Source organism: Anomalospiza imberbis, chromosome 5, assembly GCF_031753505.1.
Source record: "Anomalospiza imberbis isolate Cuckoo-Finch-1a 21T00152 chromosome 5, ASM3175350v1, whole genome shotgun sequence".
Classification (NCBI taxonomy): Eukaryota; Metazoa; Chordata; class Aves; order Passeriformes; family Viduidae; genus Anomalospiza; species Anomalospiza imberbis.
Genome location: NC_089685.1, coordinates 55,909,827 through 55,926,367, shown reverse-complemented (window position 1 = coordinate 55,926,367; position 16,541 = coordinate 55,909,827). Strand labels below are relative to the sequence as shown.

The 16,541-nt window shown below is 41.1% G+C and overlaps 1 protein-coding gene across 4 annotated transcripts in view; it reads right to left on the bottom strand.

Annotated features, from left to right (window-relative positions):
• The window catches only part of TBXAS1 (thromboxane A synthase 1), a 234,713-nt gene extending 229,793 nt beyond the window's left edge, over positions 1-4,920 (bottom strand). For 2 of the 4 annotated variants that reach the window (XM_068190947.1, XM_068190954.1), the window contains exon 1: positions 4,626-4,917. In XM_068190947.1, the coding sequence (XP_068047048.1) occupies positions 4,626-4,723 (98 nt within the window). In that variant the 5' untranslated portion in view covers positions 4,724-4,917. Of the gene's footprint in view, positions 1-4,625 lie in introns of all 4 variants that reach the window. The other 2 variants (XM_068190960.1, XM_068190959.1) reach the window with 2 other exon arrangements.
• Positions 4,921-16,541: the final 11,621 nt, after the last annotated feature.

The following is a 16,541-nucleotide window of genomic DNA, read 5'->3' as shown; positions in this document are numbered from 1 at the left end:
AAGATCTAGTATTAGGTGGCACTTACTTTAGGAAAAAAAGAAGTTTTAGCTAACTCAATCCCAAACAGTAAGGTTCTGCAAAACCTTATGACCAGAATGCAAAACCTTAAAACCAGAATGAAGTTTTTGCTGGAGAAAGATTACCTCTAAACTTTCCCTTTAGAGCCCTTTCCAAAACCACAGATGCAAAGTAATGCCAAACAAGCAATGGTGTTGAAGTGACCTGTATGGAAATACAACCTTGTCCTGAGATCAACTTCTGATGTTGTTTAGTGCAGGTATGGCACCAACTGATGACCTCTAACACATGTGCCCCATTGCCTAAGTATGTCCTAATCCAACTGTATGCAAATGACTTAAGGTCAGAGGAGGAAAAATAATAAGTTTAGTTTTCATTCTTTTTTATCAGAGACTGCAAATTCTTTGGGTCAGAATTTACTTGTTCTGCACTGGGTGGCTAGTACCTTGATCTAGGGAGACGCTAATCTCTAAGTCTCTCTATACTTGTCTCTAGCACAAGTAATCATTAATATTACTTCAATGTAAAAATGACATCTTTCTGAATTACTTAGCTTTTCAGAAACAGACAGGAACACCACTAGTTTATGTTTTGCTATGTTTGAAAGCATGCAATTAGACACAGATCTTACAAACATAAACAAACACTCCCATCCAACGTCCATGTTTCTAAAAAACCCCAGGTTTGTTTAGACAAGAGGTTGATAATCCAGTTTGAACACAGGTATCTGAATGCTGTGACAGCTTCTTCATAATGCTCAGCTTATGGTACATTAAACTTTAAAGCAAGATAAACTCCTGCTTTCATTTTATCAAACATCTACCCAGACAGCAAAAGGAAAGACACAAAGCAGTGTTTGCAGCTACAGCCAAGCATGGGATATCCAACTCAGCATATGTTTGAAATGAAAATGAACAATATGTTGCATAGATATACTACTGTATTTTTCAATAGAGAATATCACTGGGATTGTAAATGTTAACCTCTTTCTTCCCTTAAGAGTTTGGTTTTATTTCATGCCTAAAAAAATCCCCTGAGATTCACAGAGATTAGGCAAATAGACACAGCAGTGCTTGCAATTGAGAAAGAAAATGCTCTTAACAGAAACTACTCTGATGATCAGTTTGGGTGGAAGAAATGACAGCAGAGACACAGACAAGACATTTTTTAAGAGCACTAAGTGTTGTGCCACTGATATTACTGAACTGTGGTAGTTAGCCATATTATGCCTTTTTGTGATCAATAAAGCAGCAACCTATCTATCACAATAATAATGATGTAGTAACAGACATCCAAGAATCCATGATAAGAAATCTGCAAGAAGAGACTTTTACCTACAGAGAACAAATAGCAAGAATGAGGAGGGTAGCAGATGACTAAATCCTTCAGGAATGGGGGACAGTGAAGAGGCTTGAGCAGCCTCTTAATTTAACAGATTACCAAAAACCAACTTCCCATTTAAATCCAAAGACTATGTACCCAAAAAGCTTCACAGGTCTTTCTACTCCCAACATTTAATCGACTGCCTTACAAAGCCTCTCCTTAGAGCTGACTTAAGGTCGTGTATAAGTCAAAAACCGAGAGGTTATAGTTGCTTCCACTGATTTAAAATTGACACATTACACTGCAAGCATCACCTTCATATCACACTGACGACAATGCATGAGGAATCAGAGATGTGCTATTACAAAATTTGTTATAAAGACTTATTGACGATCTTCATTGTACCATAAATAACAGCCTAAAAATTATCAAGTCATCCAAGTTTCTTCCTAAGACTTGCATCTTCCCTGTAAGTTTATTTTTATGCAGCTACAGCCTTCCTCCCTTTCCCAATCAACCCCTTTTTCTCTCCCTGTTTCATATGACCTCACCATACCCAAAAATGTGAAGAGATTGGTCTTATCGCAGTTTAGCAAGATACTACCTGCCAGCCGAACTGTGACAAATCCCAGCTGGCCTTACAATACACACACTCACAGGGACTGAGGCTAAGCCGATGGACAGCAGCTCAAGGCTGTCATTTAAACCACTGAGTACTCTCATCCACGAAAATCGTGCTAAGGAAAGAGCTCAATAACACAAATGTTGCTATGACCACGTTCCTATTCTAGTGTGCATCAGATCTTTTTACTCTCTCCTCTACCTGCAACTGCCTTCTGTTGAGCCTTACAGCCAACAAGGTGGACAAACTGCCTGTTCTTTGTACTCACACAACAGTTGACACAACATGACCCAAATCAATCATATGCTAACAAAATAACAATAAATAACAAAATTTGCAACAGCAAATATTCATTCCTCCCTTTACCCAGGACTGCCCTTCTGAAAAGACACAATCCTGGAAGAAAAAGCTAAAAAAAAAATTCAGCAGTTATTAAAAAATTAGGATAAGGCTTATAAAGAAAACCTCAAAGGAACCTTAAGAGTTATTACATTATTATTACTCCTGCCATGCACAATACTCCTGTTTTCTAACTCCGAGAAGAGCCAGATAATCAGGTACACAACATGATTGTAATAAAAATATTCTCTAGAATTAGAGACCTGCATTTCTATTAGTAACCAGTTTACACACTGTTTAAATAATTCCTTGAGCCCAAGGTTTCAGTCATGAATAAAGGAAGATGTGAGCATGCATTGAGTTTTACTGATTTGTTTAAACACGCAGGTAGTATAAAAAATTTCAACAAAATAGACTCAAATTAGAAAGCTGACAAGTTTGAACAACTACCACACTTGCAGATGGGCTTCAAGACTTTAACCTTACAGGCTCAGGCACTGCACTTTACTGAGATAAATAGAAGTGAACAGCTCAGCCACCAGGCAAACCTACCAACAGCCCATAGCTTATTTCATTGCAAGTTTAATCATTGCCAGCTGCCCATTGGGAGAGTGATCTATAGGCACCCATATTTAACAAGCTACTTAAAAATAAACTTGAATCTGTAGATCAACAAGATGGGTTAGTAGTAACCATTGGCAGTTACAAGTATAAAACACTTTTCCCGTATAAAACTTCTGCTGCCTTTTCTTGATGCTTTCACAGAACTCACCTTCAGCCAGGAAAGCAGACATACTGAATGGGGTGTCTCTACTGTTAGACAACTTCCCACCTCACTGCCAAGTTGAACTTTTTGAAACTTTTATGGTAGGCCCTCAATTTAGCAGGAACTGACCACAGCCACGAGTCTGGTTTAACTCTGCAATTAGAGTTAGCTTTGTTAATGGCAAGACCAAATGTGCACTAAACCACCGTGTCTTAACTTCAAGGGGAGGAACAGCCTTTCTTAAACTGAACCAGAAAATGAGGCCCTGGGCAAACACACACCAGACAGTACCTAAGATTAACAAGATCAGTTCCAGGTCTTTGGGGATCTCGGCACATCTGGACATGAGCTATGTGGAACTCTCAGGCTATTTCAAATGATTCACAGGTGGCCAGATCGGACCAGCTGATCCGCTGCTTTTCTGAACTGTGGATGTGCCTCTGTCCTCCCTCTCTCCCCCTTAAGCTCCCAGAGATGGATAGGTCTACAGCTAAAGAACATGGTCTTAATGATCTAGAGCTACTGTTCTTTTTCCCAGTAAAATTCAGAGGAGGTAGGACTTGGATGTTTGCAATTATTTAGGCAGATCTTGTTAAGAAAGCAGACTCACACTCCTATTTAATACAGCAACACACATCAAATATGGGTTTGACCCTTTTTAGTCTCTCTAGACCCTCTCTGAACACAGAAGGAAGTTGAACAAAGCTCAACAGGGTGAAAGAATGACAAAATATATGCAAAGTGATCTGTCATTTACATTGCTACAACAATTGTGCTAAACTAATGGTGCCATCACTATTCTCTTCTAGATTAGCTTTGGATTTTTGCTGGATTTTTTTTTCTGCAACAGTTCCTAAAACCTTTTCTTGAACACTCATACAATTGAGAAAAGCCCCATTATTTTACTGGGAGGCAGGATTTGAAGATAAAAGCAAGTGAAAAGTCAGAAAAACACTCCCAGTTCAGCTAATATAATTTCTGAAAGAAATTGTCAGGATAGGGGGGAGGGTTTTTTTTTGTTTGTTTGTTTGTTTTTTTTTTTCATTTCAGCACAGCTCACTGCATTGCCTACTGTGCTAACCATTACAGCTGCTGTTATTATGATTTGTGTCTACTAGTCAGTGTGGAAAGAACAAGAGAGGAAATTCAAGCAGCAGTTAAAGTAAGTATCTGTACACTTAAGGCAAAGAACAAGTATGTAGCACAGTAGAGAGAAGAGGTCCAACAAGTACTTGGTTTCTTTTTGACCTGGACCAATGTTCCTGCTGCCCAAAGAAATTAATAGGAAACCAACAAATAAGTTCTTAACTTAGAAGACAATTTTTGTTAGCAGTTGGTAAAGCACTTACAAGACAATATTGCAAGGAGAAAATTCTCTAAAAGCATAATGAGTTTTGTGAGTATCTATTGCACTCTCTGCTTCCAAACCAACTCCCCCTCCATTTCCCTCCTAGGAAATTACCTTCCAGTTTCCCCTCATGGATGAGACTCTACAGATGCTGGGTTTCAGCAGGGTTTGTGTCTGATGCGCAACCCATCTCACCACTATCACTTACCAATACAGCAGGACCAGGAAGATTGCCAGCAACGCCAGGGTGACTGTGGTACTATTCATTTCTAGGGAGGCAAGTGCCAGAAGATCTACAGGCTCCATTTTCCTCCACTACAGCTCCAGCCTGGAGTGCTGTGTGCAGAGGGAAGCCACCACAAGGGCTGATAAAGCCTTCCACAGCTAAATGAATGACATCTGCAACAAAACAGGAACCGAGACAGGAAAAACATGTCAAGCACAAACTGCAAACCTTTCCTCTTCTCATCGACTGCACACTCTGAGACAGAACTCAAAGGTTCCTTGAATGGCAGAATGTAGCAATTTCCCCCCTCCCACTGTTGTTGACTGTCATGCCAGTAAATATTTACATATCCACCGCCTGAGACATCAGCGTTGCTGAATAGGTTTTTAGACCTCAAGTATGGGAATCTGGGCAATGTGTGGGGAAAATAAATGGGGAAGACAGCCTAACCATGTTACAGATCATGGAAGAAAAATACACAGGCGCTTCAGGGGTGCCCTGACATACGAACAGTGGAGTTCTCTAAAGTAACTAAAATAGAGCATTTTTGCAGTATGAAACTTCATTGGCACTTAATTTCCAAGCTGGTTATACCTTGTAAGAATGGAACAAAGTAAACTTTAAATTATCACAAATAAAAGGAGGAATTAGAGGAAAACTGGTCTAATGTGACTTCTAGAATGCATATAAAAAAAGACCAAATGAGAAGACAACCCCAATTTTTTGGGGTAGTACCAGATCCATAAGTCAGCGTCTGCCACGCTAGTGAGTCCACACAGACAGCACTGTCTGGCTGTATCATCTCAAGTTCATGAGGGCTACAGTAAATTTTCCTGGCTCAGCGGACTGTCCCCCTTGGAGGTATCACTTAGCAGTCTCTCCAGAAATACTTTGTCTACCCTTACATTGTATTTCTAGTACCAGGTTTAACACCAATATGGTCAAATCTACTATCTCTGCAGTGTGGCACAGTCAGGCTGCCACAGCCCCTAGAACAACCTGCACACAACAATCAAGTTTTGACTGCAGTTCTGGAAATAGTTTGTTCACTGTATATATGAATTCTTCAGCTTTCTTCCATATTTTCCTGCCTGCAAACCTCAAGCCTGTTTTAAGCATCTGATCCAGTCCAATTAGAAAGGTAAACCAATGAACACACCTTGAAGCACTTCTATGGGAGAAGTCCACCAACCTGTTTTACACTAAAGTAACCATTCCATGATCAAAAAAAATCTTCAGGACAACATCAGAAGCAGCAGCTTGCACGTAAATACCTCTAGCCACAACAAAATTCCCTGAACTGTCCAGTATTGTTTGTTACATATGAAACTATAAATTCTCATATATGTGCTTCAGAGTTTCTACCCATCCTAAACAACCTATTTGAAAGATAAGGAAATCAATGCTATGCAAAAACTTGCTTTGTGAATTATATAGTAACCTTGAGAACCAGAAATTCTGTAAAATCTTATTCTCATAACACACCTGATGAAGAGTGGTTTCTTCTCTTACTACCCCAAGACAATAGCTTAGATTTAACGTGCAAGGCTTCTCCAATATCACTGTATTACACCTCCTGCTTTTATCAGAGAAGTTAATAATATAGGTATCAAAAAAATAAAGTCTTTAACACAATGGAGTTTAATTTTAAGAAGATTTGGCTCTTCCCTAAGTGAATCACTGCTATTTTGGTTCTCTGTGCTTCACAACTACATTAATTCCCTTCCAGCCTCAGATCCTTACAGAATAAGTAAAAGGTGTTAACCAGCTCATCAGCTCTGCAGAATAGCGACGAAGCTCACAGAAAACCTTGCTTCAGGTATTAACAACTCCACTGCTATTCTAGGTCAATAACAGCTCTGCTGGTTTGCTGCTGCTGCTGCTGCTGGAAAGTTCTGCAAGAACAACTGCAACAAGATTCAACACCAGTGACACAAGGAATTAATCAGTGGGCGCAAGCTAATCCCAACTAACAACCAATCCTGTGGGACTTTCATAAAAAGAAAAAAGAATCAAACATTGATATACATCAAAGTCTTTTCTAAAAGACTTTTCTTCTTTTCTTCTTTCTTTTCTAGAAGACTTGTCTTTTCTTCTTCTACCACAAGGGTAGAAGACAAGAAATAATATTCCAATTTCACTTTAATTTATTTGGCTTTTTAATAAAAGACATTTTTCTGCATATAGAGGACAGATGTTCTCTTATTAAAATCAACTGCACGACTCCTATCAGCACACACAGGTCAAGTAGAGACCTCACTTGTTTTTTAAGAAGCACTGGAGTCTTTTCCCAGTCACACTGAGACAGGAGGTATGAATAATTCTTAAACATATGCTTAAGAAAGAAAATAGGGTCTCACATCAGAATCCAGTTTGGAAAAGAACACATAATCAAGCCCTTTTTTTTTGCTTTTCTTTTCATCCTTTTCTGCTGTTGATGGTGGGGTTTGTTTTGTTTTACTTTTCAAGCCTCATCAACAGTTTCTTGATGAGAGATTTTAACTTGGCACCTCCGACCATTAGGAAGGGTGGCAAGCATTGACTCTAAAACCTACCCGGAGCACTTCTCATCACAGACAGAGGCACTTGCAGTTATCATCTTGGAGTTAGGGACCTCAGCTCTGTGAAGAGTCACATAAATCCACACGATACTTGTGGGGGGAAAAGGAGTCAGGGATGCAGAGCGCTATGAAAACAAGATATTTATCAATCCTGAGAATTCTCTTGATAAGTTTTTTTTATGTGAGAAATATCATCTTAATTAAGACTTAATAGCACAGATATTTTTCACCAACCTCCAAGTTCCTATTGTGGAGTCACGCTGCCCAGTATGGTAAGAGTATCAAAGAACTAGGGAGACAAAGTCGTCCCTAACCGCAGGCTGGAGGAAGCCAGAGACAAGCAGAAGAGAGCCTTTTCCTGTCAGACTGCTGTGAGTCAGCAGCGGTGCCTGCGTTTGCATCCACAAGGCTTCCCTCAAGACTGCATCTACCAAGGTTTGCAGCTCCTTGACACGGTGCCATCCACGCCCTTCTCTTCCGTAGCAATTAAAATCCACGGATCACCACCTCATTCATCACAAAGAGATGTTGACTAAAACCTACACTGAAGGGACCCATCTCACCCTTCATTCCACACCACTGCCTGGGAGCTCCCCAGCAACTAACAGGAGTTCAGCGCTGAGCAGCCAGGGCTGCAGCCTGCACACACGCTCACAGCAGTAGCTACTGAACAGGGAAGTACACAATAGCATTCAAAGTCTGAGAGGCTGAATTGTTCCTCAAGTGAAAAAGAACAAAAACATGGCACCCAGACAACCCAGGTTTTACAGGAAACCTTCGTGCCTTACAGCCCTGTCCGAGTCCAGTAATATTTTCTGCAAATGCTCTTCCAAAACAATGCATTTCAACTTCCAAAGGAATACAGCTGTGGCTGTGAGCCTCAGCAATGCTTGACATACACAAGTATTGTTCCAACAAGAAATACAGAGTTTATTAAAAAGCAGGATTATAGACCTTCCCAGTAAACCTAAATCACATTAAGGATTTTGACCTGTCTTCAAAGCATATCAAATGGAAAGTGTAGTCTCATATTTCAGGAGCTACTGACTACACCAGCTAGACTAACCACATACTCCTGTTAGTGACCAAATTCAATTCCTCTTCTGCTATTCTACCTCATATATTTTAGGTCTATAATAATCTAATTAAAGCTGAGCCACACCAACTTTATGATAGATGAAGGAAGTCCAGGAAGATGTTACATTTTAATTTTATAGCAGTTTGTGTCTATAGAAATTTATAGCACAGTCTTCTGATCAACAAAATTCTGCTACAAACAGCTTAGCCACAAAATACTGCAGACAAAATACCACAGAACAGCTTAAAAAGGAGATTAATCAGCGACTAGTTTATGTATAAGCTTTAACAAAGCCCATGTAACAAAATGTGTAAGTATATATGATGATAATTTATCTTAAAGCAAAAACCTTTCCAGAGGCAAAATGAATTCTCAACATGTAGAAGGTAGCCTGATTTAAAAAAAAAATCCAGAGGCACATTTCAAGAGGTTTTATTTTTTTTTAATTTAAAACAACCTTAATATTCAAAGTACTGGGAATATAAATGCATTGGAATAGAGGGATTTACAATGGCCATCTGTGACTTAATTATTGCTATCCCTGTTCAAGGATTGATTAAGCAGTTTAATCAGATGATGCTGTACTCCTGCATGATAAACTATGACAAAGTACCCACAGACAGACCACCAAGGCATCAGAGCCTACTAATAAACATCCTGCTCTACTTTCAGAACAGACAGGAGCACCAAAAGGATACCATGAGCTCATGGGAGATTCTTGAGTCACCTTGAATAAAGTCACTCCAATAAAGTGGATCTCAAAAGGCAAACACAGTGACTGTAAAACCACACTGAGGAGGCCACTTTCACACTTCCGACTGAGAAGCAGAAAGACACAGTTTTACTCTGAAATTGTTTTGCCAAGTGAGAACCTGGTTATATTAACCTAAATGCTTCTCAGGAAACAGGCATACAGTTTAAAATTCTAGGAGAGCTAAAATATGATCCAAACTTGTACTTCACTAACAAATTTATTCTTAGCTGCCTAAAAGTTATGGTACTTCAAACACAGTCAGTATCTTAGAGGCTAAAAAACTCATTATGCTAACTAAATGTAGTGCCACTGTACTAAGTCCCCTCTAAAGCAACAAGCTGTGAGATATCCTAGTTATTTCAAAGAACTCCTCTTAGAAATAGCACAGATTTTGTGGTCAAAAGGAATGACAGTTTCTTCTTCTTGCTGTGAGAGTTCGGAATAAGTTTCTAAAATAAAGTTACCTTTGCTAATAGTGGCATTAAGATCTTGCAGCCCCTGTGAAATTCCAGAGAGAGCAGAAATTAGTATAACATCTGCTGCCCATCGCCAGGAATTTCTAAGCAAATTGACTTTATTAAATAATTGGTAACTTGTTTATATTTCTATAGCTTGCTTTAGAAACATTGATTGATTCAAGCAATCCCATAATTTCATTGTCCTATAAACTTGACTGGAGATAAATATGGATTTATGTTCACAGATCAATAGCTCCACATTCACAGGAAAAGCCAAAAAACCCTGCCTAGACTAGTCTTGTAGTTGCAGAGAGACATACATATAAATGTTTGCAAAAATATTATGGTAAGAGCTGTGAAGTTATAATTCTTTTTCTGAAGCTCAGTTTTTAAACACCCTGAAAAATGTCTAACCTTCTCTGTCTGATTGAAAAGCTACTCTAGATGACAAATTCCAGGCTTGAATTCTCCAAACTGTGTTTTGGCGCTGGATTACAGGTCAAAAAAACTGTGAAAAACGTAACAGAATTAATTAAACAAACTTACAGACTAATACAATGCATGTATCAGTACCCTGTCAAAATTCAAAATGACAGAAGGGAAATGCACAGAAAGTCTCAAGAACCTTGAACTTCAGACAAGGTAAAGACCTATTCTTCACCTGAGGACGACCACTGTTTTTTTGAAATATCTCATGCTCCTGGAAGAAACTCCACAGATGTGAATGGAGGTGTGCCCATGGGTTATGGCCTTCAACCTCACAAGAATGGTAGAATTCTTCCCATCTGGGAACTGTGGGCAGTATCAGCTTGTCCCTTTATGCCTTATCTCTAACTGTCTAAAACCAAAGGGTTTGGATGCAATTGTCCCTCTGAGACGAATAAGACAGCAAAAAAAAAAGAGAGCAAATGAATGTATTAGATTATACAAACATGCCAAAACCAGAACAGGTACTACATCTCACTACTGCCACTAGGCTCTGCATGGAAGAGGCAGTAAACTGGCAAAAAGGAAAAAGAAAGGTGGCAATGAAGCAAGTCAGACTAATACTATTGCCACAGCAATAGTTCTCATACCTCAAAAAACAAGCCCAGAAGCTCTTAGTTTGCATCCACATGTAGAAATGCAACCTGACTACAAAGAAACTCAAACTGGCACAAAAGGAATCACTGAGGACCAGTTCCTCAGCAATTCTTTAGTAGCATCTACAGAACCACTTGTTAAGATGCAGAAACATCCCTTCACAGGACACTCTCCTGGAGATCACCACGTGCAGGGCTTGGTAATGCTGCTCTGACTCCTGCAGATGTGGCAGGGGAAGCTGTTGCCCTGTTGCCTCTCTTGCCTTTGAAAATGTTCTCCACGATAAGCATTTCAAAACTACAGTAACTGCACTCTGAAGGACCATGATGAATATTCTCAGATGGCAGTAAGAACACAAAATGTGTGGGGTGCTGGAACAAAGCTGGGGCAGGAAGACATATCAAACCTTCACCCTATGGGGCAAATGCAGGGACAATATAAAGTACCTTGAAATGCCCTACTTTCACTCATGCCCCTGTACAGAGTGTATCTGCTGCCTAAATGTATGCATTACATGATGAATAATTCTTGGTGGATCATGCCAAATATTCCCAAAGGCCTTCTTCCCATATGAAAGGGAGCACAGATAACTAACGTGCAAATTGCAGCCCACTTGTACATGCCAGAGAAGCACATGCAACATATGGGCAGCTTTACTCTGGTTCAGCCTTTTGCGTCTTCCCATTCATTGGGCTTTCTTACTGCAGACTTTTCTTCTGACCACTTGTACACTAATTCACCAAATCAGAAATCCCTTCAGCTTAATTCTCAGCAGATAACGCTGTAACACAGACATGCATAACCAGTGAGGGGAGAGGAAAAAAAAAAAGAAAAAGTGAAAAAAAATGCAATCATAATACCAGCACTTGCAAACCTCAAGCTCTTTCTGAACTCTTGGTTTAGTTGAGTTTTTTGCTACAATGCTGTTTATTCATTTGTGCAATTGTGATAAATGCAGGTTTTACTGGGGGCAAGGACTGTCAAGCTCCAAGCTAGGAAAAAAGTGCTCAGAAGCTGTGAAACTCAAAAGATCAGGGCTAAAATACTAATTAAACTATTTTAATTGGTCAATTAAAAAATTGCATGTTTTTCCTGCAGTCTCATGGCTCTGAGAGTAAATCTGTGATTTTGGAATGCTTAAGGCTCGCAATACTTACAAAAGGGCATGAACTCAATAAGCTGACCTATTAGCCAAGGGAAGAAAGGTTAAGTGGAGAACTAAATAACCTGATGTTATGAGTTGAAACAGCAAGAAAAACTTAGTCTCAACAACACTTCCATCCTGCTGACACTCCTTTCAAATTCATCTGTCAAAGTGCACTGTAGTTGGGATCTGAGCCTAAAGTTTACAGTGTCCAGCCCCCTTCCTACCTTGATGCCTTCCACCAAGTGGCAGATAAGCCCAGCCTTATATTGTAGCTGGGCTAGTACAAGAAGAAAATATGTTTCTCAGGGTATGGGGAACTTTCTTCTCAAGGGTCCCAGCTCTGTGTGTGGCAGCTCAAGCTCCCTAGAAATTCCCAGGGACAAAGGGAGGTTATGACGAGCTGTAATTCAGAGGGAGTCCCCGCAGATGCATGAGTATTTTAAGGGTGTAGCAAAGAATTTTTGGAAGTCTGGTGCAGGTCGATTCTCTCTGCCCTCGTGTGATGCACTCAGCTCTGTGGATGGAGAGCACCAACTCCAAGCATAAAATATTGTTTTTCTCTCAGTATGTGTAACTCCAATGAACCTTACTGGAGCACTGAGGGTACACTGAGAAGATTACACTCCTTAATGTGCAGTTACAGCTGTACTGTAAATGCAACATTACACGCTTTCTATTATGGTTCAAGACCACTCTGCTCTTCAAGACTGTTATAAACCTCAGAAAACAAGGGTTTATAATGGAAACACTGAAACACACAACTCTAAAAACCCAGGCAGAGAGGAAATCTAGCCATAAATTCAGCTTTTCTTTTCCAGCATACACATTGGCAAGTTATGAATAATACGTATTTCTACACTTACAGTAGACAGACGCACACACTGCTCAGGGTAATCTTTGCTGTAAAGGTGGAGGATGGAAAGAGCTCAGAGTGGAAAGAGCAACCTTTCATCTTGGGTTTTACAGAGTTACTGCAACTGCAATGATGACATAAACCCAGCAATTGAAATTTAGTGCCCTGTACACCAAGGCTGAATTTCGAATGCACTTTTTTTTAGAAAGGGTGGGTTATGTTTCTATGGTCAGCAAGAAAAAGACATGAGCCCACTCAAACCCCTTCAGCCTTCTTTGTTTTTAAAAAGACTTGTTTTTAAAAAGACTGTTAGGATGCTGTTTAAATGACATTGCAAATCAGTTTGCTATCCATGCAAAAACAGATATTCTATATATATTCTCTTCTGTATATAATCTGGTCCCTATCTTATTAACACTACCAAGAAGCAAAATTTGCTTGTATACTGAATTTCTTACTGTAAAAAACCCTGCTTCTGTTTGGCAAGAGAAAGATGGGGAGGCAACTGTACTACCACTGAGGCATTTGGGGATTTCTTCAGGTATTAATAGCAACTGCAGAGGTGTGTCAATATAATCCCATTAGCCATATCATGCTGTGTGATTTCTGATGTGTATGAGGAAAGGAAAACTAAACTGACACAATTGCCATTTGGGAGGAGAGCTGATGTTGGCTAAACAGGGAAATCCATGCCTGTTTTAAATATTGCAGCCTGACTGTCCGACAGGGAAAGGTAGAGTAGGGAGGTCCATCCTCCTTCAGCACCTGGAGGGAGGGGGCAGAGGCCCCCACCACTGCTGCTGCCTGCACAGGGCTTGGTGCCACTGCCACCACCCTCCTCCTCCGTCACCTGCCCTGCCTCAGGGTTTCAGCAGCATCCTCAGCCATCACACTTCTCTGCAGACATTCCTGTAGGAGTTCTGACCCCCTGGCTTATGCTGCCATGTGTACTGTCCATGTACAGAGAAACACTCAAAGCTCAGCAAGGCTGCGTGCAGGTATGAGCTCTGGTTTTTATATTAGTCTTGTTCACACTTAAGAAAGTTTTTTGAATGTGTAGGGAATGCTTTCAGATTGAGATGCCCCTGTAAACTAATTTCTATTCCAATTCAGGTGTGCCCGTAAGTTATTTTCTATTACAAATATATCAGCAGTGCCACTAATTGGTCTATGAAGGACATGAAAAACTTCACCTGGAAAGCAGCCCATGAGACCTCTCCATTACAGCTGCTAGGATTTTTAAGGTAATGGATTAATTGGTAGAAGGCTTAGAACTTCTTACCAACACCTCTAACACTAGCTACATCATCCTCATTTCAGACCTGAGGGCACTGCGTTTAACCTTTCTGCATGTTTGATTCATGAAGGACACCAGCTCTTCAGCTTTCTGCACGACAGCAGTCCTGATGCCATGGTGTGCAAACCCCACACGCCCAAAACCGTACCTCTCACTCAGCCAGAGCTGCCAAGCCTCTCAACAAGAAGGGAATTGCCTGCTTGTCTAAGCCTGCTCAGTTCAGCATTTGGCAACTTCTGCAGAGACCAGCAGCAAAGCTACTTAATTGCCATTAAAAGGGCAACACAATTCCCAGCAGAACTGAGAACTGCCTTTCACATATTCTCTTGGGTGACACCTTTACTAGGAGGGTCTCCTGTCTTCACTTCCACCTTTTTTATTTAAATAGGGTCTTGCACCAGTAGACTTAGCTAAAAACTCACACTCTGCTCCCACAATTTTCAGCCTGCCCACTGCCTGCTGCTTCACCCCAGCAGCAGTAGCTGAGAACAAGTCTGACCATAAGTAATGCTTACAACAAACCTATGGTCTTCAGAATAATAAGTAAATTATTTGTAGGAAAAGACCACAAGGGTATAATTGTGTCATTGGACCAAGTCTCTCCGCACGGGGCATTACTGTCTCATGTACACTTAGCCCTGAGAAGTCTGCAGTGTGTCCTTTTGCAAGGTATTTACCACAACTCTCTGGCAAATTTACACTCAGGTGTAAGGACCAACAGCAAGGCTGGAATAGTTTCCCAGGTGCCTGCTTGCCAGATGGTCACAGCCAAAATGTTCAGAAGTGTTTTACCTTACCCAGGAAGCACACAAAACCATTTCTCCTCCCTCTGCTATCCCACCGCTGCTCTGTTTTATTAAGCAGCAGGGTAAAATGGAAGCATTTCCAAGGATTTTCACTGTAGTGGTCTTAACAGCCTGAAAGTTTGAGTTGCCTCCAGTTGAGCAAACAGCAGATACATTGGACGAAGGAAATGTACACAGGCAGAGTCTATTGCAGCCACACATGCAAAACGTGTATTTGTCTATTTCTCTCTACTAAGACCTATAAAGTCAACTCAAAAGGAAAACAATACTTAAAAAGCAAGCTTGAATTTAGCAAAACGCTGGATGCTATAAGACCCTTATTCACTAGAGAAAGATTTACAGCCCCTCTAGGGCAGTCGGATTCCAACTCTCCTCTTTCCTGAGATTGAATGATTATTTATCCCACTAACCTTCACCTAAAGGAGCCAACATATCTAACCATGGCTGCAGGGGAGAGAATGGCACCTCTCCCCGACCGCACACGCTGACTCTGCAGACAGCGCCAGCCAAGCCAAACTCCGATGCCTTTGCCCAAGGATGCGCCACAGGAACGGCACGGCACAGCTTCCCTGCCAAAAGCACGGGACAAGGAGGACTAGCGTGGAGCACAGGACTTACGCAGAAAATCCCAGGAGATCCTTACCTTCAGAGGTCTCCCGTGGCTCCTCCAGCGGTTCCTGGTTGGGGTGCCAGCCGCAGCTGCCCTGCAGCAGCCTGGAGGCAGCAGTGGGGCGCGGAGCCATCGCCGCCTCCCACGCAACAGACAGGTGCTGGGACAGCTGCCAGGTAGGGCCGCGGGACTACAACTCCCAGGAGTCCCCGCGCCCCCCTGCCCGGTCTCCATGGGCACCCCCCGCCACGCCCTCTGGGGGCTGTAGTTCCACCACCACGCCCAGCCTTCTCGGCTGATGATCTCTTGCTGGGACAGCAGGCATTGCCTGGCCGCAAAGGAAGTTAACACTCTGAGACCTTTAATATGTTTCTTTTTTAAAAAGTATATGTGTGTATGTCTGCATTACAAATAATAATAGAAAAAAGGTGTAAAACTCGGCAAATATTTTTATCTCCAGTAAGGGGAAATGGGAAGTTAGTGTACTTCCAGTTCTCTTTCTGCTTCTGGTGGGGGTTCTTTGGTTTCTGTGAAGGGAGAAGGGAAAAAGTGAAAAATAAAAGCTCATAAGCAAGTGTTGCTTGCTCACAAGCAAGCTTTGCAAAATCAGATGGGAAAAACTTAAACGTTCCCATACTCTAATTAGTTAATGACTGGCCTCAAGCCTGCAAACGTGCTGATACTTAACTGTATCCTCCACTGAAGTGAATGCAATTGAATCTCATACTCCAGTTGTTCCAGAAACTCAAGGCCTCTAGAAATTATAAGCATGGCTTAGTAATGCTGAGATTTTAAAAGTAATTAAGGGCTTATCCACATTGGGAGTTGCTGCAGAGCAGCTTCTCATGCGTAACTCCCCTTCCCTGTGCTGGACATGCATTTCACACTATCACTGCTCTATTCTGAAGTAGTTTGCCCTATTCAGGCTTTCAGTTCACAAGCTACCTTTGCCCACATTGACAGACACATACAAGGTGAGCCTAAATTGCGTGTTCTGTTTTTACCCTTGTGTTCAAGCATTCATTTAGGCATTTCCTCCCAAAAGCGATGTATTTCTTTTGAAAACTAGAGGTGAAGTTTCTCACACAGTGCCTTCTGCCCTGAATTTGGGAGATCAATAGGATCACTAAATGCCACGAGACTCACAAAAAACCCCTTTGGGAGCATGGCCCTATTTGCCTAACTGTGAATGTTTGTTTTTCTAACAGAAGGCTGTGCAAACTAAAGAAAGTTCTCCTTTCAGAGTAAAAT